General features: G+C 39.2%; 1 protein-coding gene across 1 annotated transcript in view; it reads left to right on the forward strand.

The window, feature by feature from the left end:
• The window catches only part of AFF3 (ALF transcription elongation factor 3), a 327,140-nt gene that overhangs the window by 45,621 nt on the left and 253,625 nt on the right, over positions 1-27,894 (forward strand). The window contains exons 2-3 of the mRNA XM_061998729.1: positions 1,085-1,205; positions 6,481-7,284. Of these exons, the coding sequence (XP_061854713.1) occupies positions 1,085-1,205; positions 6,481-7,284 (925 nt within the window). The remainder of the gene's footprint in view (positions 1-1,084; positions 1,206-6,480; positions 7,285-27,894) is intronic.

Genomic DNA, 27,894 nt, shown 5'->3' on the forward strand with positions numbered 1-27,894 from the left:
TGGTTAGCAAGACACCCTTTTTCTTATTAACACATGGTGCACTCACATGACATTAATATATATTTCTACTTTACAAATTTAGAATGCCAGAAGAAAGGCATTAGCTGAGCTAAGCAAACTAGGCAATCAGCATATTTGTCACATTGTCCTGAAATAGCACATAAACCTTATTAGACACATTGGTTTCCTTTGTGAGGGGAATAAAATGTAACGGACTGAATTGGGCAAACCTCTGTTTTTCTGTGGAAATTCAAGGAAAGAATTCTCTCGTTTATCTCATTATGCATTAAACTAGAATTCTGACCTAAAAAATTTAATTTTTATTCTAGTTGTCTATATGGAGCCAGACTAGTTAATTTCTAAAAATTAATAGTTTTTACGTAATGCAATGGTTTTATTCTCTCTCCAGCTACACTCTACCAGCCATACATACGCTATGGTGCCAGTATTCATTTATTCATGCTCTGAAGTTGTGATAGTGTCAAATCCATCAGAAAGAGGAATTGTTTCAGTAGTAGTTTCACGACTTGACTGATTAACAGAGATCAGAAGCAGCAGCCTAACTGTAGAAACCACTACAGCATGTAGTTTTAACAGCTCTTTAGGGAGCTAGTTAATGAAAGAATCACTACAGAAACACATCCATGTGAAAAAAAGGAGCATTCTCATACAACACTCAGAGGATATGTCATAAGTGGAAATATGTTCATAATTTCTATTTACTCATAGCTGTAATTACTGTCTGCCTTAAGAGTACTTTCAGTCTTTGTCAAAGTTGCTTAGATATTTCCTTTGTCACATTTCAAGCAGAGAAGTTCTGCACAGGCTAGATCCTGCCCAGTGATTTCTTTTTATTCTTCTGTAAGAATTTAATTATCTGTTCTCTGTGTGAAGAAAGCACCAGCATTCTGAGAGACCTGAGCCTCCCCAGCCTGCTTGGACTGGCATTCGTCTGATTCATGTTCTTGCTTATTTTGACCATCTGTCTGCAAACCAGAGTTCTTCACTTGTAAATTTACACTGGTTTATATGTTACCCACTAATTTTTAACTCTTAAAAAGTTATTTCTCTCTTTTTGCTGCAGTGCCTATGAGCCGGATAGAAACGTGCTGCGAAGGAAAGAATGGGAAAGGAGAAATCAGGAGGCCCAGCAGGAGGATGGCACATTTAACACGAGTTACTCCCTCTTCAGTGAACCGTACAAGGTAGATGCTTCCCAGCTGGGTGTCCATTTATTTATTTATTTATTTATTCCAGGATACAAAAATACAGGCTGCAGAAGGCATTGTGCAATTTGCAGCACCGTCCCACAAGTGCTAGCCTCACAAAATTCATAGAGAATGTTTATGGTTCATCGATAATTGGATTTTAGATATATATACATATATATATGTATACACATATATAGACACAAAGGCTTCTTATAATGTTCAGCAGCACATTGGAATGAAATAAACTAGAAATATCCGAACAATATTTGAGATAGAATTGAAACTGGGAGGTAAAGGTTACTGCGCCCTGTTTGTGCAAACTTTGAATAAAACAATTGTGTCAAAGTTCCGTGTGATGATCAAACAATATAGTAAACATTGTGTTCTGGCTAAGGTTAATGCAGTGAAATATCTTGGATGTTTGCTTTTTCTTTTCCCCCCATAAATATTAGCAACAAAATATTTCTGCAGGACTTGTTTTGTCCTCACCAAAGGCAGAATTAACTTATGAGTCTCTATCCCCTGTTCTATTCCTTATGATAACAGTAGTGAGATGAGACACAACTGTCTCTCTCCACTACTTGTTTGAAGGGTCAAACAGGATCTACTGTACTTTGCAGAAACCTTGTAAACAGGACCCAAGCATTGTATCCCAGAGAGGCTGCTCCTCTCCCTCAGCTAACCCAAGTGAGTTTGCCTGTGCAGATGAAAGCATCATCATGTATCGTCCACTGTGCCCTTCCAGTAATGTTCAAGTTTAACCACTGCATTGTGAAGCCTTTCGCTCCGCACAATATCACTTCTCCTTGGTGATTTTGGTGCTTTTGTGCCTCTTTCCCGGAGTCCTATTTGAGACCTGGTGTTTAGCTTCTGCTCCTGACTTCTGTGGTTTTGCCTGTGCTCCAGGGTCAGCTTTTAACTTACTATTCTTCCAGATTACTGTTTGTTTCTAGTCCCTAATAAAAAAGAAAGATCTACCACTTTCAAACCACTACCCTTGATGGAAGACAGCTCTGTCTGCCTTGAAGCTGACCTCCAGCTGCCCGAGTTTCAGATTCATTTCAAAGGCATTTAGAAACCATGGCAAATGTCTCGAACTCCTCAAGGCTCTACTTGAAAAAAGTCTACTGTGAGACCAGTCAAGGGCTAATCCATGGAAAAATGCCTGAAAATCTTAAGTCAGCTGTGTCTTGACATTTTGTGAGGGCTCTGCTGCAATGAGGGCTTAATAATTTTCCATTTAATAGGTCCAATCAAACAGACCCCTCACAAAAAAGGGCCTGTCCTTTTGCTGTGTCTCTGATAGCATTTTGTCAGTTGGTAATAATGAAGCTCAGATCACTTATAAAAGTAGTATAGTTGGAATATTTCATGCACTTTGATTATTATCTATGTACCAATGTAGTGTGTCTCATGGACACACTAGTAGTTTCTAAGTTATTATGTCTCAAGGCACCTCTATGCAACCACAGTATAATTCCATTGACTTTCATAGAAGTGGGTGAAAAATCATGGCTGTCTCTAGAAGCAGAAAGGGTACTGAGTGGGTCTCCTATGGCGAGATCAGAATAATGTCTCCATCCATGCTTCTTATCTGTAAACACTATGTCCCTATTTTAGATAAGCATGTAAAGAAGATGGTGCATCCTATAACTGTCTTTGCCAAGGAAACATGGAAAAGACAAAGCCCAGGACAGCAGTATAACTCACTCACATCTGTGTTGGTGTGACAGTCACAGCTGCTTGGGATGACCAGTCCTTCTGACAGTATTGGCCATCAAAACTTCAGCAGTGGTATAATCTGCGTGTGATGTCTACACTGGCAGTGGACCATTGAGCTGTCTGAACTCATCCAACCATTTGGAAATCTTCAGTGTGGGGATGCAAAGCTCTGGCTTGGGTATTTTGATCTTATCATTGAGAAAGGCTAACTGCAAAAAAGGAAAGCTTTCTGTGAAAGCAAAACCGAAGCTCTGTCTTACTCCCTTTAAGGATTATTTTCAAGTTTTAGGTGTTTCCAGAGAGGAATGAAGTTACAGTAGACATTCATTGCAAGCTCTGATTAAATTCAGTATTCCTCTGCACAGTTTGAGAAACATGAGCTAAATCCAAAGGATTTGCCATTCAGGAGACCATATCTGAAAATCAAAGACAGGCTGGAAATCTTTTTAAATCTTATGTCCTCTCTCCCCTGACATGTATCACTATTCCTGTAACATCAGATTTTCTGAAAAGTCCAGACTCTTTGGGTTGCCCCTTATCCTCTTTAAAGTATCCATAGCAACCCTTTATGAAGGATTATGGGAAATCCAGTATGTTTCACTTAAGATGTCTTTTACAGGGGGTGAAAAGTAGAAAATTTGTTCTAGATATTTCCTGGACAAACTACCTTGCCTCATTAACCATATCAGTATTTTAATGAAGAAAAACATTCTGATGAACTTCCATGCAATCATCAAGTTTATTTTTAGAAGTACTGGATCTTGCAGTCTTCAAATGCATGGATTTATCTTGCAGAAGAATATCGGAGCACTGTAAGTTAGAAATGTTTCCACGGAATGCTTTTCCTACCTACTTATTTTGTGATCGTGTTTTCCCTATGCGAGTCATTAAATAAGGCCAACAATATTTCAGAACAAATAATAGGACAAACTGTTACATCTAAAGCTCCTAACAAGTTACCTCAGTTCCCATCTTGTTCCCGAGAGGCTGTAGGTGAACTCTTCTGGATGAGATCAGCTCAGAACACAATCTTCTCACTTCAAGTTGTCCCCAGTGTATTCAGAAGGAGTAAACAACAGCAACCAGTCATCAGCATGTGCTGTGGTACTGGCATTAGATCGATTTGTTGATATTATTGTGATTATCTGGTATCTCTCAATATGAGATGTCTCTGTGTGACCTTCACATCATATTTTATAGAAGACAATCTGCAGAATTTTATGGGCTAGTGATAATCTAAAAATAATATGCAGTTAGGCTTCTATTTTCTTTCCATCCAAACAGCAGCCATCAGAAAGAATGGGCCTTCTGTTAGGGAAGCTGGATTTCCTATGGATAACATTTGTACATAAATTCTCCTACGTTCATGGACCTAGAGACAGTTGGGTAGAAGGCTGCCCCACAAGCTGTTTATGCTGTAGGACACTTGTAGGTGTAAGAGCCCTCATTCCATCTGGTGATCCTTGTTGCTATCCTCCTGGCAGGGAGGGAAACCTTATACTCGTGCTGGCTGAATCAGATTGTGTATAGGCCTAAGGGCAGATCTCCTTCCATAGAGCAGAGCTTGAAAAATATCTTTCTTCAAGGTATCTACATGAGGTGGAGGGTCCACCAAAAGCATAGAAGAGATCCATTGGGTAAAAGGAAAGTTTTGTGTGCCTTCTGGAAAATAATTCTGCTGGTCAAGGAGATACCCAAGTATAGAAGCCATTTCATGTCCCCCAGGAGACATGTATCTCCAGCCTTCTTTTTTTCAGATGTATATGATGCTTCCAAGTTTTGAAGCCTTGCTAATAGTTTCCTCTTCTTTAAGATATCCATGTGATTCCTGTGAAGTGAAGGAACAGCTTGTTTTTTTTATGCCACTTAATATCTGTGAATTAATACTTCATATTTCGTTTCATAGCAGGTTATTGTCCTTGTGACAACAACTGCATATTCAGAAAGTGGCTGAGCGATCTGAATGCAAATTTGCAAAGCAATGTTTTGGATGCAAGACTTCTGAGTTTTCCCCTTCCCACTTCCCTTCAATATATATTATTGATATATATTCAACTCTATTAGCACTGTAACAAATGTTACAGAAAGCTGGCTGTAGTATATTTCACATAGTTTCAAGATATCGTCCTTGAACTTTGATGGGACAAGTTTCAAGCAAGACAAGACTGTGTCTACTGCCAGAAATACGAATGCCCCCACTGTAGTCCTCTGCTTTGAAAGTTAGCTTGTGGCAATCACTGCACTCATTTACAAGGCATTTTTACTTGTATTTTTTTTTTTTAATAGAAAACCCTAAAAAAAAGAGAAAATTCTGTACTTGGGGAGTTTTCCTGACATTTTTGTTTGAGTGACTTGATTTTATTTGAAGACTTAAAACAAATAATACCTCCAGTTTTCCAGAGTAGCTGATGTTGCCACTATAATATTTTTTGTATAAATTTAAGGAGGTCTTCTCCACTCCCTTTACTCTCTTCTTTCTCCTTCTTTCTGTTTTCCTCTAAAACAGAGAGTCTTGAGATGAAAGCTTGGCCTTTTGAAGCCAATGGGAGTTTTCCCATCCAGACCCCGTGTCTGGAAAAGAAAAGAACACCACCACTGGCTTATTGCTTTCTTCCTCTGAAAACATAAAGCAAAGAACATCACACACATGAATCTTGGCAGGGTTCAGAAAAATCTCTGCTGCATAAATGCTAATGATACACCCTTTTGCTTACAATGGCTTTTTAAAGCAAGAGTTTTCAATCTTTTCCAGTATGTTTTATTTACTCGGTTTGTTTTTTTGTGCAGCTTCTGCTTTTTCTGTCAGGAAGCAAACGGATTTTTTTAAAGACAGTGATTAATGTTAAAGAGGAGAGATAGTGGCTGTGTTCTCCCTGCTGCACACAGCAAGCACTGAGTAATGTGAAGAATTTGGAGGGTTATGTTCACTTTCTTTTTTTTTTTTTAAGAGGAGAGTGCCCCGGAGTGAGCATCCTTTGAGAGTATTTTCAAAGAAGGGACAATTGTCTGTAGTTTTCCTATTGTCCCATGAACTGTCTTCAAGTCATCTCAGAGTATTTGGTTGGCTTAGACTGGTGAATTCATTCTGTGCTTACATTGGATATAGTGTGGCTTCCCAGATTCCATGTGAAAACTTAGGCAGGCAGAGAAATAAATTGGGAATGCAGTGTTTTCATTCACGGCTGAAGGAGAGCTTGCACCGGGCTATAGGAGAAGTTTTATCACGGTCAGATTTAATCCAAACCATTCTGTGTAGTTGCAATAATAAATTTTCTAGTTTCCAGGTAATATACTTTAACTACAGCATGATACCAGTGATAGATTTCCTTTTTTATATACTCTAAGGCCCTTTATAGCTTTTCCAGTTCAGAGTAGATTTAAGATGTTGACAAGTGTCTTCAGAGACAATAAGGATTTTCAATTTCATCCCTCAACACCGTTGCTGAATAAGGCAGTGCTACCTCAGTAAGGATTTCAGCAGAAACATACAGGGAATTTTGGTTTTCTTATGTTGACTGTTGCAGAACACTCAATTTTTGTTTTGCAGACTAACAAGGGGGATGAGCTCTCAAACCGCATCCAGAATACACTGGGCAACTATGATGAAATGAAAGACTTGTTAACTGATCGATCAAACCAGAGTCACCTTGTTGGGGTTCCAAAACCTGGGGTTCCTCAGACGTCTCTCCCCAAGCCCGACGAACATCTTATTGCAGATTCGAGACCTCCACCTCCTCCTCCCATTTCCAGCACTACTTCTTCCACACCAGCAGCCCTACCTGCCCAGCATACCAAAAGTGCCACAATGGGTTGGCAGAAGGCTGGGCACAATGCCACTTCGGATGGCCAGCAGAGAGCGAGCAAGCATGGGCATCGGTCGCTAGAGTCACACAAGGGTGACTTCAAACTGGCAAACCAAAAATCCAGTCTGGAGAAACTAAAACGCTACATATCTAGTCCCACTTCCTCCTCCTCCTCATCCAACAGTGCTCAGCAAAGTTCACTGAGGGCCACGCTAGGAGAAAATGTCAACCGAGCACAGCAGCCGGCAAAGCTCAACAGTAGCTCTGAAGGAGGAGCTCAAGTGCAAGAGAGGCCAGCAAAGCACAGCAGTGGGCACTGTGTCCAAAACTTCCCGCCCTCTCTTGCTTCAAAGCCCAGTCTGGTTCAGCAGAAACCAACAGCATATGTAAGGCCAATGGATGGTCAAGACCAGGCTCCTGATGAGTCTCCAAAGCTGAAGTTACCAGCAGAGACGACCAAGTCATATAGGGGAGTGCCTTCTAACAAGTCTGACTCGTCCAGGACTAAGTCAAAGATAACCAAGTTCAGCATTCCTAAGCAAGAAGAGGTAAGTGTTTTATCCTTTTTATGACATCCCTCCATGGATGGATGATGGTGGCTTAGAACTGCAAATTGCATCTAACTCTTCACACATTTTTAATATATTGATTTACACATTTAGAAGGTTTTTTTAAAAATAAAATTCTGTACTATATTGTAAATATCAACCTCACAGTAATGTAAAGGTATCTCAACAGTAAAATGCTCTGTATCTTCAGGATTGCAACAATCTCCTACAATGGCACTAACAATATATATTATTTCACTGATTTTTTTTCTTTACTGTCCACATGAAAAGTGGATATTTTTAATTCAAATATTTTTTCTAGGTTTGGGTATTGCTTCTAACTCTTCATATTTAGTTGACTCTTTTTTTCTTTGGCAATGATTAAATGAAGTGCTTATGATCAGAAGTAGTTCTGCCATCCTCAATGATGTTAAAATCATTCCACAGTCTAAATAAATTACTTAAACAATATGAGACCTGTGGAATAGATGAGAATATAGCAATGAGACACTTCCTTTAGTTCATAGTATCTTTTTCTGTTTCAAAATGATTTTTAAGAAGTTTGAAGTTTTCTTTCTAAAGAATCACTATCTGTAGAGACTCGGCCATGCTACAACTACAAGAATGTCTGAAAAAGCTTCTAGGCAACTTTTCTGTTATCAGCAATAGATACGAAAGATTTCTGCTTAGACTTATTTGATGTTCATTTGTTTCACATTCCATTTATGACAGTAGGACACCTTGCTTTATCACATACACAGTCTGTGATTTTCTGTTTGAACTTTTTGGCTGGGGGAGAAATGTTTACTTTTGGCAGAATGAAAGGGTTTTGGTTTTTTCTTGGGTGTATTCAGATGTCTGTATGCCAATACCAAGATGGCCACATTGTTCTTCTGTGCAAATTGGTAGAACTCCCATGACTTAAAGAACTTGTAGTATTTACAGGACTGAACAACTTTATTTGGCTGAATCACCGAGACTTCCTCAGAGCAGACATAGTGATTGCTCTTATTTGACAGCTGTGGTGGATCTTGAGATGATTTTAGTCTTAACATTTTTGTTTCTGGCATTGTTAAAGCAGAGGAAAAAATCTAATTTTTGATGGAGTTCTCTGGCCTCTTAATGCCTGTTTTTCAGAAATGGAGTTGACTGTTGTATTCCCTCTTCAGTTCAGTTTGGGAAAGAAATCTCTCTGGAAGCAATTACTTCTCTCAGCTCCTTTTGACATTATACCCATGTGATTTTTCTCTAAGTTAAAGTTCCATCAGTTCGAAACAACATCGAGGTGATATGTTGTTCCTCAAAAGGAGTTGTTTTAGGCTCTTAAGCCAGATTTGATAAGCAAATTAAGCGTTCACAAGTTTAAGCCAGATTTGATAAGCAAATTTAGCGTTCACAAGCTGCCGTAATTGTGCAGATAGATCAGGTAATGGCAGATACTAATATCTGTTCAGCTATTATTACCTCTTTCAGACTCGTGCATCTATCTGCAAGTGGGAAGCATTGTTAGAATTAAAGATGCCTGTGGCAATTGTCTGGATCTTTAAAATATTCCCCCTTTACATGTACGCAATACTCTAAGGAGTGGAGTTTTGATAGACAATCATTTGTTTGTCTGAAATTCAGGTTCTACCATTTGCATTCCAGATTCACTTACCTGAGGAAAGAAAGCTTTCATTTGTTGTATGTAGTCCATACCAGAATCACACAATCACACAATCATGGAATCTCAAGGACTGGAAGGGACCTTGAAAGATCATCTAGTCCAACTCCCCTGCCAGAGCAGGACCACACAGGAACTCATCCAGGTGGGTTTTGAATGTCCTCAGAGAAGGAGACTCAACAACCCATCTGGGCAGCCTGTTCCAGTGCTCCATCACTCTTACAGTGAAGAAGTTTTTCTTGTATTTCTTTGGAACCTCTTACGTTCCAGCTTATACTCATTGTCCCTTATCCTATCATTGGACATCACTGTGAAGAGTCTGGCTCCAGCCTCCTGACACCCGCCCTTTACATATTTGTAAACATTAACGAGATCACTCCTCAGTCTCCTCTTCTCCAAGCAAAAGAGCCCCAGCTCCCTCACCCTTTCATCATAAGGGAGATACTTCACTCCCTCATCACTTTTGTGGCCCTGTGCTGAGCTCTTTCCAGCAGCTCTCTGTCCTTCTTGAACTGAGGAGCCTACAACTAGACACAATATTCCAGGTGCAGTCTTACAAGAGCAGAGTAGAGAGGGAGGAGAACCTCTCTTGACCTACTGCCCACACTCCTTCTAATACACCCAAGGATGCCATTCACCTTCTTGGCCACGAGGGCACATTGCTGGCTCATGCTCATCCTGCTGTACACCAAGACTCTCAGGTCCTTTTCCTCTACACTGCTGTCTAAGGGTTCATTCCCCAGCCTGTACTGGTGCAAGGGGTTATTCTTTCCCAGATGCAGACTTTACACTTGCCCTTGTTGAATTTCATTAGATTTCTCTCTGCCCAACTCTCCAGCCTGTCCAGGTCTCATTGAATGGCAGCACAGCCTTCTGGTGTTTCACCCACTCCCCCTACTTTAGTATCATCAGCAAACTTGCTGGCAGTGCCCTCTGTTCTCTTATCAAGGTCATTAATGAATATATTGAACAGTACTGGTCCCAGCACCAACTCCTGAGGGACTCCGCTAGATACAAGCCTCCAACTAGACCCTTCCTCATTGATCACAACTCTCTACCAATGCATAAGGGTAAATTTATACTGGAGTTTATAGACATGTAGAAGTATTTGAGACTCATTTAAACTAACCTGCTTAAGTTCTGAAGGCAATACAGGCTATGGTAGGAGGGAGTGGAGTGGAGGGTAGCTATTAAAGTATTCTCACAGATTTTGTGGGATGCAATGTTTCTGAAGCACCATTTGATACCATAATATAAACATCAGCTGAAGTTGAAGGAAGTGGAAAAAAAATCATTGTCAGGCCAGTTAAAAAAAAAAAAACACTAAGCCATTATGAAAAATGATGGATGTATTACTCATAAGAAAATAACAAGTACTATAGGTGGTGTTGAACTTGAGCTAATGAAAGACAGTGTTTAGATGTCATGTTGAAGGGATGGGAGTCCTGATGAGAAAAGTGGCCAGCTTTTTTTCCTTTATCCTGACATTTCCTTTGTTCTAACATTTTCCATCCAAGTGGTACAAGTTGAAATTGGTAGTCCACTGGTATTGCTACAGGAAGAATTATTGACCAAGACTGCAAGTTTTTTCATCCCATGTTGCCTAATTCATCCTGTCTTTTAATTTTCAATCCTACTTTTTTTTTTCATTTAAAAATATTTTTCCATTCTTGTTATTTGTATGGCACGTCTTTAGTTTTGTAAGAATTTCAATGCATTTTTAAAATTTCTGCTTTCAGTCTTGAAGGATTTCTTCTCTGCATCAAATGTTCGCTGTTTCCTATTAGGGACTGAAGTTTTAATCTGCTCTAAGCACAAAAGCTATTACAGTCTTGTGAATATTTTCAGGCAAAATGAGGCCCCTCGTTTATTCAGGGTGGGTCTAAAGGTGATGGCCAGGAAAGACCTCCTGTCTCTAATGGCCATGGGATGGCCAGAAGAGTAGAGATGTCATATAAGATGATTAAAAGGGAAAACTGGCTGACAGGTAGGCTACAATTGTGGGAAGCTATCTGGAAAGAGAAATGAGTGTGACAGAAAGCTGCTTAACAGCAGTCATGGAAATACAGGAAGCAGGAGAGGGGCAGAGGGGAAAAAAGCTTGGGGATAGGGTGTCTGGAGTGCAAGCTTTGATGTCTGCTAAAATAAAAGGTGTGTGGTTGACATAGACTAGGGAAGGCATTCAGTGTGCTCTGGGGGGTTAGTGCAGGCAATGCCATGAGGCTCATGGTCCGTTGGTTGTCTACCAAGACTCTCAGAAACTTCTCTACAAAGCTGATTTCCAGCTAGCCAGCCCCCAGTCTGTACTGCTGCTGTGATTATTCCTCCCCATGTTCAGGATTTTACATTTTCCATTGTTGAACTACTTGAGGTTCCTGTCAAACCATTTCTACAGCCTATTGAGGTCCCTCTGGAATACGGCTCAACCCTCTGGTGCTGAGGGTGCACTCTGCCTCATCATCCTGGTCATTAATGAAGATATAAACCGGTATTGGCCTCAATATCGGCTGTGAGGGTACAGAACTAGTTATTGGCCTCCAATGGGACTTTGTGTGATCATCACCCTCTGCACCACTTCTACTGCCTTTCCTTTCTGTCTGTGAGCCTAATTTTGTATTTAATCTTTTTAAAAACATACTTAAAATATGTGATGTTATGGCGATTCCATGGTCCAACCCCCCTACACTTTTCAACTTGACCTAGATGAATTCTGCAGCTGCTTAACTGAACTGAAAACTAAACTGTAGGAGGCTGTGAGGGAAAAAGATGCAGGCGGCAGAAGTAAGATGTGAGCGCAGGATGTAGATATGAGATAAAAGATGAGATGCAAAAGAGGAAAAACTGAGAGGTAGGGGGCAGAAAAGAAGCTTCCTAGCCTGATAGAGAAGTGAATGGTAAGAAATGACCATTTTCCCCAGTCCTGCAGAATAGATTTTCTTCTAAGGGGAATATGAAGTGATGAACACTTCTGTGTGATGTTTCAGTTTTATTTTGGACATTATATGGCTATAGGCAGCTTTAAGTTCCACAGAGAAAAACAGGAAACAAGAATTTAGTGTTATAAATCTGATTTGCAAGTTCGGTTATTAATGCAGTCAAGTTCAGTCTTCTGCTTCCATGAGCTTGCATTTAACTTACAGTACTTTTCAGAGCCTATCAGTGTATCTAATATCTATGCACTTTCATTTGTGTTTACCAGTTTGCAGGAGCCATCAGTGGAAAAATAAACACATAATGAAACAAAGTTAAGCCTCCCTGTAAGAACTGAAGAATAAGAAGCAACGTTGTGCAAAGTGTGTGTGTCTTCACTATGATAAAAAATCCTCTTCTGTACATCCCTTGAGCTTTTCAGAAAAACAGGGCACAAAGTTGCCTGCAGTACAATTATTATTCACTGGAAATAAAATCACTTGACTACAAATTATAGATCATTACTTTTCAATACATGAAAAGGTTGATTTTTAATGTAGTTCAATACCTCATTTAATCAATTTTGGAAAACCTTCAATATCTTGACACAGACTGAAGCTTATATTTTTTTATTATTATTGTTTTAATGAGAATAACTTGGATAGACCTGTGTGTAGAAAGGTAGCAGTTACTCATTTGGGAATTTAATCTTTAAAAGCCAGGTTCATCAACATTAATTAGAATCCATAGCCAGCCTCCCGGTCCTTCCAAAATTATCATACTGCTCTGTAGAAATGATAGCTTGTCATCTCAAGTGCTGCTATTGCACATTTTGAACTACTTAGAAATTATACTGCTATAGGTAAAGTCCTACTGTACTGGATAGAAGGGAACAGACATTTGATACCAGGGTATAGAGGAGAAGAGGAAGGAATATCAAGTGCCTCTCTTTTTCTAAAATTTTGTTATGAGTGAGACAATAACAAAATTCTAAGATGGCAATCATCATATTCTTTATATCCCAGTTCTGCTTTTTTTAATTTCAGCTTATAAGCTCCATGCTGCTTTTTTAAATTACATTGAAGAAGCCATATCTATTGTCCTTTGCTTACTTCTCGAAGGGTTACAGAGCGAGGAAATCGATGTTGTCTTCAACAATGACTAGCAGTCTAATGGTAAGAAGGATAGATTTAGTTCTGTTAAATTTGGAAACACACTTATGTGAAATGTAGATAAGATCGTTATGCTCTTTTTCCACTTCACAGAGTACTTACACAACTTTTTCTGCAGCAGAAGTAATGCACAATAGATTAAATGTTGATTTTTTTTTTCCACTTTTGCCCTGGTCCTACTCAGGCAAATTTCTATTTGCCTGGCTAAGATACTCTCTGCAGCCATTCTTGTTCAAGTGGCTATATATAGCTATCAGCATCTGGCACATGCACTAGCAAATGTTCTTTAAATCCGCAATCTTTTTCTCGCCTATCAGTTCTATCTTCATATATTAATGGAAAGAAAAAAAAAACCGCAACCCACAACTCTTTCCCGTGCTTCTTCCATCCCTCTGAGAAAAAACCCTCCCAAATATCAACTTAATGACAGTAATTTTTTAAAAACCAGACTCTTTTAAGGAGAGTTTTGCTGCATAGCACATATAATAAGTTCAAAATTTTAGGTGGAAGTTTATGTGTGAAATAACAAGTACTGCAGCATCTCATTCAACAACAGAAGTGCCACTGTAGACTAAGCTAGGAAGATTGTCATGCTTCCTCTGGAAATACCATATATCTGGATCTACAGGAAGGTAGACAGTATCTCATGAGAAAGGAAAAGGTTTTAGAGGAGATCTGAGTAGGTGCTTTTTCCCAGAGGCACAATGCCATCTTCCCCTTCCTCTGACAGAGCTGCTGGAACTATTGCAAGACTAGGCGTTGAATGCAGATTCTTCTCTGCATCCCAGGGTGTTCAGTTCTGTCCCAGAAAGGCAGAAATAAAAACAGAATAGCAGTCAAAGATGATGTTAGATAAAATAGGATGGAGAGAATGAATGCACTAGGAAAAAAGGTCCAGAGTTCTGGAGCCATTCTAGTTTGTGCCCAATGAGGCTGGAGATAGAACCATAGAATTAAGTATGTTGATACTCTTCTGCCATTTATCGACTTTATTGAAGAACTGCAGTGCTTGGAAAGTCAGTTAGCAATCACAGCACTCAAGTACTGCAAGTACCACAAGTGTGAGCCAGTTGTAGATGTTTTGTTTCCCAGATGTTCATGGGAACAAGTTAGGAAGTTACATTTACAAGAAGACACAGCTTAATTCATCCCTGTAATGGTTCGGCTGACCTTCTCCACAAATAAAGAATGTTTTCCCACGTTAAACAGGAAGAACTGGACAACAAGAGCAGTGTGGTGCAAAGATCCCTGCTAGCCATGGATTATTCAGGACCTTCGAGTGTGTCTGTGGGAGGGCTGTGCATTACTGCCTGTTTTTATGTAGGAGAGTTCAATAGACTAGGACTGCAAAGAAAGAGTGTATTAAATAGACAGAGTGGTGTTTGAAAACACTCTTAACAAACATAGTGGAGACCATAATGCATAAAGATGGATTGCTGGTATACTTTTCAAATTGTGACACAAGCCTCTGCCTTTCTGGCATTCTGTGGTCTCTGAGGCACACAGTGACCATGTGTATGGGCCATTTCATTAAACACAGTGGGCCTAAACTCTGGGGTTATTCTTGCAAGGCAGTTCTTGTAGAAGGAAAATACTGGTTTTAGACAGTGTTACTTGACTTTTAAAGCTCCCTAGTTTTATTGGTTTTAGCCTCAATGAAACAAGTTTCTTTTGCCTTTTGTGTTTTGGTTTTATTTTTTTTTTCTGGGAAAGCACTCGCTCAACTTTTTTATAGCTTTTTGAAAATAAACCATATATTTAGGTAGAGCACAAAGTTTTGTGTATGGACTGATTACCATATGGTATGTGCTATGCATTTGCTGCTATGGTGAATCACTTGTTGTTCCTCATTGTTTCTCACTGATAGGATGGCTACTATCAGAGAAAAATCTCTTGAAACTGGATGTAAACTTACAATTGTCGAGGGACTTCCTTAATGTATGCACCTGCCTTTTGGCAAGTTTTCCCTGAGGTTGTTTTGTTCTAATTACTGAAAAAAATATTTTGAGCAGTTCATTGGCGTCTTTCATAATTCGGATCCTCCCTTTGATAAAATTCAAAAGTTGGAAAAGTAACTGCTTTTGGGATGAGAGCTCAATGGATGTAAGAGTATGGTTCGTTTTGAGAAAAGAGTATTCCTCTTTTTTTCCGCTCATAGAGTAGATGGTTTGGTTTATGAATCATCTCTGGAGTTGATACAAAAGTACATGAATAAAAATGTCCACAGCCCTATATAATTGCTTCTTTAGTTCTTTTTGGTAAGCACTAAAATTATTGATGAAGGAAATACGATTTCTAGAACTATAAAAAATAGTTTTTAATTGTACATTTTGGCTGATTCTTTTTAAAAAAATCCATTGTAGTGCTTATGATGCTGATAACTGGATGTAATAAAAATCCTCCCTACTAGAAAAAGAAGTAGCCTAATAGACCTTCTTTGTGAAAAGCGCTTCAGAAGATACATGGCTTTGCTATCACTTTTCCACCTTTGGCCCCATTAACATGGATTGCTCCCAGGCCTGTAAGGCTATTCAGCAGTTGGAGAAAGCGCTCCTTTTCTGGATGCAGCTGCAGGAGCTGTGTACTGCGGCACAGCACTCCTGTAAGCACAAGAAGCTGTCCTCAGCACAAGGTTTCGGCCGGGCATTTCATCCCCATATACTTTGTGGCTCCCTAAACAAAGGAGTGCTTAGAAAGGGTTAGAGTTTGGACAGAGAGCGAGGGTAGGCTTGCTGTGGATTTCAGATTACCAGTGAAATACTTAGACACACTCTGCTTCTCAGACCTTACATTGTACAACACTGGAGTGTTGTATCAGCGTGCAGTCAGGTGTGAAGTCCAAGCCCCAGTTGCTCCTGCAAGTTGTTAATGCCAACTTAATATTCTCCTTTCCAATAATTAATAGCAGAGTAGAGCATTTCTGTCTACTCTTTGTCTTCACAGCGATCTACAAATGGTCATGTAGGATATTAACATGGTTTAAGATTTGATTATTTTTATTTTTTAAATATCCATGAAAAATATTTTACTGCTTTGTTCTATAGTTTCCCTGGTCTTTCATGAATCAGTGACATGAAACTCACCACTGAACATGCTCACGGAGGTCAGTTATGACTGATGAGCAAAAGAACCAAAGGAAAATACAGTGAGCTTCACAGATCACTGTTAATTCCAGCTAAATAAATAATGTGTATGTGCCACTTGATGTATAAGGTTAAAGAGGTCAGACCTCCAGTAATTGTTGTAAATGCATCCAGCCAGGCCAGAAGCAGTTAAATTCCTTATTGTTGGCCACATATTCACTTACGGTAAATGAAGACAAATATACTCTTAAATATCTGCACGTAACATGCTTTGTTCACCCTGCACGTCGTAAAGTTGTCATTTCCGAAGCTTTTCTGAATATGGAAGATCTATCCCTGTGGTATCACAAAATAGCTTCCTAGAAAAGTAATTAACAGAAGGCTATTTCTTTCTCTTTTTTTTTTGTAAGTTCAGAAAAAATAAATAACGTAGGCGTCTGATTTCCTGTCACTCTTGGTTAACTTTGTATGAAAATGGAGAGCTTCCAAATTAAAGCAGGCACCGGCCTGTCTGGAGAAAAATGCATCTGTAAAGAAATGTGTACATTACATATTCATATTGTTCCACATCTCTTAATTGTATTTTATATATCACAATTGCATGTTCTGAAATATGGTACCATTTTTACTTCATGAGTTAAAACCAGCATGTCAGAAAGGCCAAGGTTGCTTCTTACATGGTTTAGGATAAGCCTTTCCTTTCCCAAATTCCCTCATACATGCCCCACTCTCTTTCCATCACTGCCAGCATGTTTCCCTGAGAAATGGAGGCTCAGTGTAAAGTGGCTTTACACCATGTTTTTTTCAGAAGATAAATATACAGAAAGCATTCAGGCCAGTGCACCATAAGGACAGGAATACTGAGATCCAGCATTTTCTCTCAGAATCAAAAATTACTGTTCACATTCCACTGTATTTACTGAAAATGGCTGTAAGAGAAGCTTGTGTAGCTAGAAAGAGCAGAAAAATGAAGAGTATTTCTTGTTAATTCTTATCACTAACACATGTTTAAAGAGAGATGGGATTTAAAATGCTCTCTCTGCTTGGTAACTATTTTGAAATGAGATGTTGAAGATGAGGTTTTTTCTTTCACATAGCGGAGATTATTTGTATTCAAATACCAGGAGTGTAATCTATTGTTAATCAAATTTTGCTTTTACTTAAAGCTAGTTGTACAATTGCATTCGGATGCAGAGACAGACACAGCTTTATGTCACTGCTACGACTCCTACATCTGAAGTAGAGAAAGGGAAGACAGCTGTGAAATTATTGATTAAAACACAATTAAAACTAATATTAATACAAAGTCTGTAAAATGACCATGATTTGGCAGTTAGGTATCCTTTTCTAAGAGGCCTTCTCCAAGTTTAAGTGCAATCTCAGGGGCATCTGGTACAAGAAAATGTATTATCAGAGAGATCTGATACAAGGAAACGTACTAGCCGGTTAATTTCTGATTTCATGGAAGTAGCAGTCCAGAGCAGAAGTATGCTATCTCGAAAAAAAAGGCATGGGATGGAAGACCAAGTGCAATGTGAGAGGTACAGTTTGTAAAATATTGTAGGGAGGTAATGGATGTCTTTCTTACACCAAATTTTAAAAGTTTAGCATGCAGGAAAAGTTAGGCACACATAGACAGATGGGTTGTTGAATCTCGTTCTCTGGAGACATTCAAAACCCACCTGAATGAGTTCCTGTCTGACCTGCTCAAGTTGATCCTGCTCTGGCAGGGGAGATGGACTAGATCATCTTTCAAGGTCCCTTCCAGCCCTTAAGATTCTGTGATTCTGTGTGACACAAGAATGAGCTAGGCTCACTAAGAGTGGAGGAGTCTGAGAAAAGAATTACATGTGAGCCTGAAGAGAAAAGAATTAAATGATGCTTTAAGAAATCCACTAACAGGAGGGATTAATCACAGTCTAAATTTTTGTCCTCAAGGGAAGACCAAAGGCGAGGTGAGATGGACAGTCTGAAAAATGCCATTAAGCAGCAGTCATACTTTATGATATTGTCTGCAAGCAAGATCTTTCAGTAGCTTAGAAATTGCTAAGCAGGCCTCAAAACTTCAGTTTTTTGTTGCAGTGTGTTCCCATGAGGAAGGCTTTGGGAGCACCCTTCCTTCCCGTGCAGTTCCTATTCCCAGGAATGGATCTATGTCCAGAGGACATCCCTGACAAAGAATAGATCTGCATGGTTGTGCTTATTTCTAAAGAAGCTTGTCCTCTCTCATGAGGATAAAAATTTAGCAGTGGGGCCATCACTTTCTTCACAGATGTGATATCACTGTCTCAGGAGGAAAATGCATTACCTATCTACCCCCAAAAGCAGTATGGCAATATGCACAAGCTAGGCTTGAGTGTAGATGTAGGTTCTGTGGGAGGTGTAAGAGGCAAAACCTCACACACACATAGGATGTGTTGAATGTCTGTTAGCAGCCTCAACACAGAGATGACATCTTTTGAAACACAGCAGGTCTTTTTCCTCCCTCCCACTCAGAGGATTTATAGCTTCTGATAATACTCATTTGCATTCTCACCAATAAACAAAAAACCAGACTAGGGATGCTCCCCTTAGCCCTGTTTGCCAGTGGTCTGGGCAGGGGGACCAGCTGGAAAATTATGGAGGAGGCTGGGGTAGAGAATGGGATGACACACCCAGATTGTGCACCTTATCCCATCCCCAGTCCAAGGCTGGAAACATTTGTGGCTGGCCACAGGACCAGAGCAAGCATAGCACAAGTGTGATTCAGTGTCAAAGCAGAGAGAAAAACTGAAGAGACTGAACCCTCAATTCTGTATTCTGATGTTTGCCCTTCAGCTTGCAAAGCGGCACACAAAACTCTTCCATAACTGCACTGGAAATGGAAGTTAACACAGAGGCATAAGTAAAAGCTCCTTGCTAAACTCTGAATTAATGTTCCTCATTGTATTTCTTCTTGTTATTTAGATCACTTGAGGCAGAAACAGTTCCTGAGTGATTATGTCACTTATGGTTTACCACTTCCATCTGAGTTATTCTCTGCACATGCTCCACTAGAAATTAATAGTTTTGCCATTGCTAGCATTCAATAGTAGCAAGATCAGGGTTTGGCAGGGATACATATTTCTTCTCTACATTGTATGAACTTCCTTTGGTCAAGATACTGCTTGAAGGAAGACAGCCTTTTTTCTTCAATCTTTCTTTGTTTTATTGCAGAAATGGAGATGTAATACTCGTGGTTGTTTTTTGACATCGTTATTACTTTGAATAAAGTCAGCAATAGTAACACAGAATAACAATCAGTGGCAAAAGGTGACATTTGAATTCAGAAACTCTATGCTGCATTAATCTACTAACATCAGGATGTATCTTTAGAGCATCAAAGAAGCTTCTTGACCAGTCTGAGATGCCCGATTCATTTTTTCTCTCTTATAATTAAAGTCTCTAGCTCCCTGTTCAGAATCAGTTTCCTCACCAATTCTTCAGTGAATAAATCTAGGTGAGTGATTTCCTGACAGTTGTACATTAGAAATTATGGCATATCCCTGCACATAACTTACAGAACTATCTCAATACACAGAGAACAGACCATAAAACATACTGAATGGGGACTTCTCAGATATGCTAATTGCTGCTATATAAAGAGCATGGGATGAAGAGCTGAGACAGAAGAAGTTCAGATAAAATGTACCTACCACAAATCTATGAAGGTTCACAGAGGAGTGAATCCTGCTGCTGTCACTTCATGGCAGAGCTCCGCTGAGCAAAGCCTTTGTAGCTTAGCAAGCTCAGGCATGGAGGGCTGGCAGCTACCTACAGGCCAGCACCACAGCCAGGCAGGGACTGGGAGCTGGGTCTGACACCTCTGAGAGCTGCTGCTGGCATCAGGGACCAGTGCGATTTGGCAGCATATTGACATAGGAGCAGTTCCCACCTTCTCGGCTCTTCACTGCATGGATGTGGTGGCCAGCTCACGTTCTCGTCTGTCCTAAAATACACCCAAATGCAGGTATAATTTATTTCTCATTAAATGGACTGGATTGCATTTCCCACTCCCATCTTCTCATCTATGAGCCTGGCTTTCAAAATAAAGCTGCTCTTTTCCTTAGACTGAATGTTTGTGTATTCAGAGCATAGACTGGTTTAACTAATGGACATGCACTACCTCTCTGCAAAGCTTTGGTTTTCCATCCAGTGGTGGGAAGATGCTGTCCATATAAATGACCCTCCAGGTTTTTTGCAAAAATTGTACTACATTGACATCCAGGCCAAACTTTGCAAATTACTTCCCCATTTGTAGAGCAGCACACAAGAATTTACAGCATAGAGGGGGAGATATCATTCAGCAAACATGCTGTAACCAGGTATGAGTTATACTCCTGTAGCATTTTTAAACAATATCTTTTATGCACTGACTACAGATAGGTTCACTGAACACATCTGAAGTGGGCCATTAAATGCCACTGCTTAATACTGGTTTTTAGCCATTGCACTTGAACCCTTTGCCTTAGGTTGACCTGGTAGAGAGAAATCAAAAGTACTGTGCCCTAGTAAATAACAGCTGTTCTGCTACTTCTATTGATACACTTATACACTTTTGTTTTTCTGTACTATCTGTGAAATGCATGTCCTACTGAGGATAATAATTAATGTGGAAAGATGAAACCAAATAGTTATTATTCAATGCTTTTAATGTAGAATACTTTTTAAAAATAGATTGACTAAACAAATCAAACAGTATAGAAATGAAATGCACCTTTGCAGGCCCTGTGGGAAATTCAGCTAATGAACTGAAGAATATCAGTTTCTAGACAGGCCAGAAAGTCTGTTTAATTTAAATAAATAAATTCAACTATTTGTCTTCTTATTTTAAAATAATGGTTTTGGGCATGATCACATAATAGAACAAAGTAACTTCAGAGCAGACTGTGTGGTGTGAAACACCAAGCAAAATACAATTAACTTTAAAATGGCAAATTGTAACACTATTAAAAAAAAGATCTTCTGCCTTCCGGGTGTGACTATCTTTTAAATGTGATGATGTCACCCTGTGAGCCATTAAGCTGTTATCAATGAGCAGGCTGTGCATTTTCTAATGATTACTGTGGAGTTGAAAAAGACTCTATAATGTTCCTTCAGTTTGTTCATCATTTTTGTTTGATAATTGTCCTAAAAATCAATGACAGCTACTGAGTACAGAAATTTGATTGAACCAAGTATAAATATAGGCAGCAATTTAGACTGTTCTTACTCAATAGGAAAATGTCTTTGGATAATAAGTGGATTCCTATCTAAATTCATGAGTTCTTTTATGACATTTTGGGTTAAGCCTGAAATAGATTAATCTTTTTCTGATAAAGTTGCATAAGCTGTGATTTCTCTGGTGACCACATTTAATTGGATATTAAATAAAGTGCTTATCTTTACACCAACAGGTTTTATAGACTGGATTTTTGCTCCCCCACTCCCCCACCCCCTGCCCCGAACTATATTTCACAGATTAAGTAACAAGTAGTAGGCACACACACAAAATTATTGATTAAGCTGTGATAGACATAGATTAAAAATTAGAGTGTCTTGATTCAGGTAGGCTTTTGAGGTGCATGACTGCAACTGAGGGTTAAATGTGCACAGGATGGTGCCAAGAGCTGTGAGGACGGGTCAGTTCTGTGTATTATTCCCCTCCCACGTATTCTTCAGCAAACATACAGCAGGATGGTATTTTGTTGGGTTTGACAAGAAGTGTGAATTCTTGATAATGTTTTTGAAAAGCTTGAGGTCAGGATTCATTCTGCATTGTGCTGCACAGGAACATGGTGAGAGGTATCCTGTGGTAGAGCCTATCAGCCCTGGAAAGGCAGAGGAAAGGTTACCAGAAGCCTGGAAAGGAAATTAACCTATCGCACCTGAAGAAAGAAGATAGGGACAATGCTGAGAGATGTACCCAAATGGAAAAAAACATAGATGGTGTTTGGGAGGAGAAAGTCTTAACAGGGTAAGCAAAGCCTGTGCTTGGGAAAAAGAGTGAGACAAGGAGGACAGGATGGAGAAGGTGAAGCTGAAAGCGCAGCCCTTCTGGTACAAAGATGTTCATCTGATACTCCACTTGCTGGAGAAGTTAGATCAACTAAAGACCTCCAAAAGGGCAGAAGATAGGTATGACTCACTGCATTTCCTTTACTGATAGTGAAGGACAACATTTGGAGCTGAAAGGACACCTCTGTCCCAGAGGAAGGCAGGTTTTTGAAGGAATCTGGCTGGATGGCTTGGGCGCGTGTGTGAAATTGGTGGAAAGAAATACAGCAGCTGTATAGAATAAGACAGGAGGTGATCCACCAATATGAGCCAGAGGCATTACAGCAAGGAGGAAATAAATTTGTGTTGAGTAAGCTGTGCATAAACCAAATGATGTGGAGCTCACACTAATTGCCATTTTTTTCCCCACTGGTATGACATATTGTTAATGTGACAACACACTGATGCTTCCCTATGTAATCAAGCCTACTTTTGGCTTTCTGTGCATGGAGCTGGTAACCATTTTATAAAGTTTTTTTTTTTTTTCCTCATATATAGCAGAGAATTGCAGGAATGCTCTGCAGCCAGCTCAGAGGCTTGGACAACCCTTTCCTGGTGCATTTATTTTGACTTTGTCAAGACCAAGCAGGAAGAGATGTGGTATGGGAGTGAGGTTTTTTCCCCTAAATAAAATTGACCCATTGCACAAAGCATGTAATTGGTCCAGAGCTAATGGCAGACTTGGAAACTGCAACTGCTTCCTGAAGGCAGCTTACTTTCTACAAGTTACTAGAAGCTGGCAGTGCTACAGGTGCCATTGTTTTGCAGACTGCGATGACTCTTGGCTGCTGGCATTGTTTGGCTGAGATTCAAGTCACGAGGTGTTAAAAATGTCAAGTGTGTTACTGAAAGATAAAAATGGAAAGTAGTTCCACCAACTAATGGGGACATGCATAATGGCCTTGTGCTAATTTCAGTCTGGGGTCACTGGGCCCTCTCTTTTTTGCATAGTTGAAATAGCTGTGTCCAGATGATAAAGATGTTGACAATTATCTTCTGCATCCTCCAGAGACCACACAAAGCTAAGCCTTTTCCTTTTACTTTCTCTTCATTTTCTTTTATTTCTGGCTTGTCATGACTTTTGACATTGACATGAGGCTATTTTCGAGAGGAATTTCCTTTGCCTTTTTGGCTTTTGGTAATGTAAGCATTTTGTTAAGAATTTTTTCTTTGAGGCCTTATGAGGCTTTGTTTTTTGTTAAGACTTTTTAGGACAATGTTCTCTTTTCTGCCTCTCAGAGAATTTAGAAGCCATTAGTAAATTAGAAGCCATTATTTTCCCCTAGGCTTCAGATAAATGGTAAGTTTTTCTCTGAAACAAGCATTTCTGATATAACACCAGGAAAAGGATGACAAGTTTTAGTGCTTGTGTTGATTTTGGAGGCCAAAACCTAGATCAAAGGCTACATCAACCTGCAACCACATACACTGTCCTCTGCAGCGAGGAAGGCTGAACAAGGAAGTCTGGCAGGAGCCACAGCCTGCCTTCAAAGGTGAGGCAGGATGCATCCCAGTACCCAGCTGGGAATTCCCAGGGATATCTGCAACCTCTGCTATTAGCAAGCTAGAGGCAATGCTACCTGTTCAACTGAAGTGGTAGCAAACTGTTGTGTGACCAGCTTGGAGTCTCTGGGACTTTTCATAGCAAAGGTGTATCTGGTTTTAAGCCTTCACAAAAAACATGGAGTACATAGGTAAGCATGTAGAATACACTTAGAGGCATGGTTTGCAAGTTGGACTGCTTGTGTGTAGGTCTCATTTCTCCTCCAATAAGTAGATATGTGGAATTGTTCAAGGGGAGGAAGATTTCTAAAAAAGTCTGCTGTTAGCATGGTAGTGCTGAGATTGAAAAGGCAGTATGTAAAAGAGCTCAAAATGCATGTATACATACATTTATACATATATTTATACATACTGTGGACCAAGACCTCTACAGGTATAAATTGGCCTCATGCCACCAGCACTGGAGTTTTACCTCTTGCTGGTCTCTTATTAGATACAAAGAGGTCACCCAAGTAAGTTCCCAGTGTCCATGCACCCTAATGGCAGTTTAATCTCTGATTTAACAGAGGGTCTTCATAAAATTCATGTACGCAGATACAGCATTTCTAAATTGCCAACACAACAGCAGAAGCTTAAGTGCAATTTTTATTCCAATAAAGATGTGATGAAATTATGCCTAATGGTCTGCAGACTTCACTTTTATATGCACTTGCAATGCTCCCATTGAGTTCAACTGCTGTTGTCAAGGTATTTCAGTACTACTGAGCTAAGGATCATTACCCTTTGCTATTACAATACATTAAACTAATGCTACCATTTTTCCATTATAACAACAATACCTGACGACTGAAGGCTACCTCCAACCCAATAACTTGCAATCAAATATTTGTTTCAGATTTCAAAATGCATATAAATTCTGTGGCTTGACAAATATGTCCATATTTGATTAGCCCATACCTCCACCTTGGTCTTTAATTCTTTGCATGTGGATAAAATAAACTTGGCACTGATGAACAGTTTGGAGATATTAATATTTCTAAGAATATGAGAATTTTAGTTTATAAGTAAGTTGACTAAAACTACATTTGAAATAAGCATTCATTGACATTCATTGACATTCATGCAAACAGTGTTGGAATGATGTATCTAGACTGTACATATCCCAACTCCCAAAGCTTGTGTCCTTCAAAAGCAAAACAATTCCCAATCTGCTTCTAATTCAGTGTGCACTGGGGAATACTCATACAAGTGTCCTGGAGCTGAGCTCAGTTATCTGATTTCTGATCTTAAAGCCAACCCATCAATTTTTCTTGAGTCTTGCTTACTCTAATATAACAGAAAACACTGTACTGAAGTGCTGTGGGGAGATGGCTTTGTGGAGATTGCTTTATTGATTGCTAAAAAATTAATAATTTTAAATACATAAAGGAAAGTAAATTCACTGATTGTATACTCTTTGCTATACTTTCAGATTATTTGCTACTTAACATTTTTCTGCTGCCTAAAAGAGAAAATAAAGGAATAACTGCAAAAGGCTTGAGCAATTGACTGGTACGACCTTTATGATACAGTGGACCCCAGACTAGGTGAAAAAAAAAAAAAAGAGAGACTATGACCCTGAGTTCCCTTGGAAACCTCTGCAAACTCATCTTAAAAATGTATACACAATATCTGCCAAAGAGGAATGAGGACTTGATAACCAAAACAAGTTCCAGATGTGCACAAAAATGGACTTCTTGCTGTTTCTTCTGTGTCATCTGCATGGCACATACACAGCTAAGAGATATACAAAAGCATAGTTGATTCATACAGCATGACTTTATGATATTATTTACTTCCCAAAATCCTGGAGTTACTTGTTTATTTATATGTCTTGTTTGTCATTAAGATGGAAAAGGCACTTCATCATATCTAAAATTTTCTGTAGCCTTTTCCTTTTAAGAACCAGCCATTAAGAGTTGTTCTTCAAGATAAAAATATTGTTATGTACAGATCTGGAAAGCTGTTTTTCAAGACATCAGGCCAAAAAGTTTCATTTCATCGCTATTTCATGGTTCAAACACAGGGCTCATTCTAAAATGCTGAAGAATTTTGCTTGTGCAACAGATTCAGCCTTGATTGCAGAAATCCTAATTTGACATCCCTTTTCTATGGATGCAAAGTTACAGAATCAACTGCTTATGTACCTGTGCATTAATGCTGATGCCCACTTATTTTAAGTGACCTATTAGTGGTGCATAATGTCTAACACCGTGAATACTAGTATTGGCATCATAAATGTCTTCAAACATTTCTGTGAAACATAACATTACCTGAACAATGCAGCACCTCTCATGTGCCTTGCTGAACAGACAAGTCAAACAAGAAAGGAAAGGATTTGCTTGTGCAGGATCAGTGTCATGCAATGCTGGTCCAGGAGACCTGTGTTCTGTTGCTGGTGCTGTTACCTTCTGGTCCAGCATGGGCATGGTCGGCTGTCCATATTTCCAGAGAACAGCAATAGGAAGTGGTCAGCTGCTATCCTTAGGACTGCACAAATCACCTCATCAGTGTTGTCATACTGCATGAGAGTGGCAGAGACAGCTGGAAGTTTCAATACAGCATCTTGTAGTATCTGGAGGTCCTTACTGTAAAACACAAGCCAACTGTACATGTGAAAAAGGCATACCTATCAGCACCACTCTGCTTTCCTGGCTATGTAGCCCTTCATTATTAATTAAATTTTCATTTGAATGCTTTGCACACTGGTTTGGTGTAAAAATCTTGATATTTATCATTTGCAGGTAGTTATATACTTCTGTGAAATAGCACTGATGGCATTAATTATTTGCCTTATAAAGGTGTCCACTGTCTAGAAACTGGTTCTCGAGTAATAATCTTCTTCTGTAAGCATGCAAAGATGTGCATGCAAATGCCTACAGGAAAACTGTGCAAGTCTCAACCCTTCCATGTAAAAAGGTGCATTTCACTAAAATAGGCAGATTTTAGTTCCCATCACCTGTAATAAACAGAGTATCAGCTTCTTATATATGACTGCTAGAAGTGGAAGACTGAGTACATGGAGGTTTGAGTGCCTAAAGTAAGAGCTGTTTTCAGGCTTTTTTTATCAGACATGGATCTGTCTAAAAAATAACTATGCTCCAACATAATCATCTAGGTTTGCACAAAACTTAAACAAATTAATTCTACAGAAGGTTTGAAATTGAACAAATGCATTCACTAGGGAAAGCATAGTGATGTGTCAGAACAGCTTAAAATACATCTAAGGTGAAAGGTCTATGGACCTTGATAATCACCTTCTCTCTTTAATTATCACAGATTTGCCGACAGGAAATAGTTCCAGAATACTATGATGAGACTTTGCAGAAAACCATCTAAGCTATTTAGCTATGAAATAGCCATAGCTCAGAAAGGTGTATCTTTGGATGGAGGAGAAGAAAACAGAGCATCTTTTTCTATTGTAAGAGAGGTGCTCAAGCTGTTGCATGCGACTTCTGATGGACATGTTGCAGTTGTGAGAGTTCAACCACTCTTGCATTAATAATCTCACCCTACTTTGACAGGCCATGATGCTGTACCCTTTTTACTTTAAAAGGGTTGCATTTCTTTTCTACTAGAAGATGCTAGGTGACCTTTTAAAATGTGTGGATAAATGAAGGAGCAATAAATTTAGCACATGTCATGATCCAAAGAAATAGTTCTCACATTTTCCCCTTTTTTATCTTGTTTTTAAAGTATGTAGTTTACAAACAGAAGTGCTAGAGGACAGTTTGGAAAGTGATTCAAAACTGTATTTTATTGAACATGATAACAAATTTTGGTATTGAATTGCACGACTGAAATGTGAACGTATTAGGTATTAGTGTTGCATTATATTTCATATACTGACTGAATAAGTTTGATGAGGAAAGACAGAGGATTAACATGCAAACTACCCCCATTGTTTCATATTAAAAAGTGAATATTTAAGAGCTGAAAATGCAAATTTGTTTCAGTTACATGCCGCACATTTTTCAGTATGCAAATGTGCCACATCTGTGTATTTGTTTTGCTGCAGACACAACCAGCAAGAGTTTAGTGATGAAATCTGTTCTTAATTATGATAGCAGCTGTTGGAGCAGTAGCCATTTTTTTCCTCCTGATGTGAAGTTGTCTGATTTACTCATTTTTGTCTGCATTTGTCAGGGCTGCCAGTGCAGAGAGAGAACTCTTTGTGAGGAGTTGC

The sequence above is a fragment of the Colius striatus genome, chromosome 1, assembly GCF_028858725.1.
Source record: "Colius striatus isolate bColStr4 chromosome 1, bColStr4.1.hap1, whole genome shotgun sequence".
NCBI classification, from domain to species: domain Eukaryota; kingdom Metazoa; phylum Chordata; class Aves; order Coliiformes; family Coliidae; genus Colius; species Colius striatus.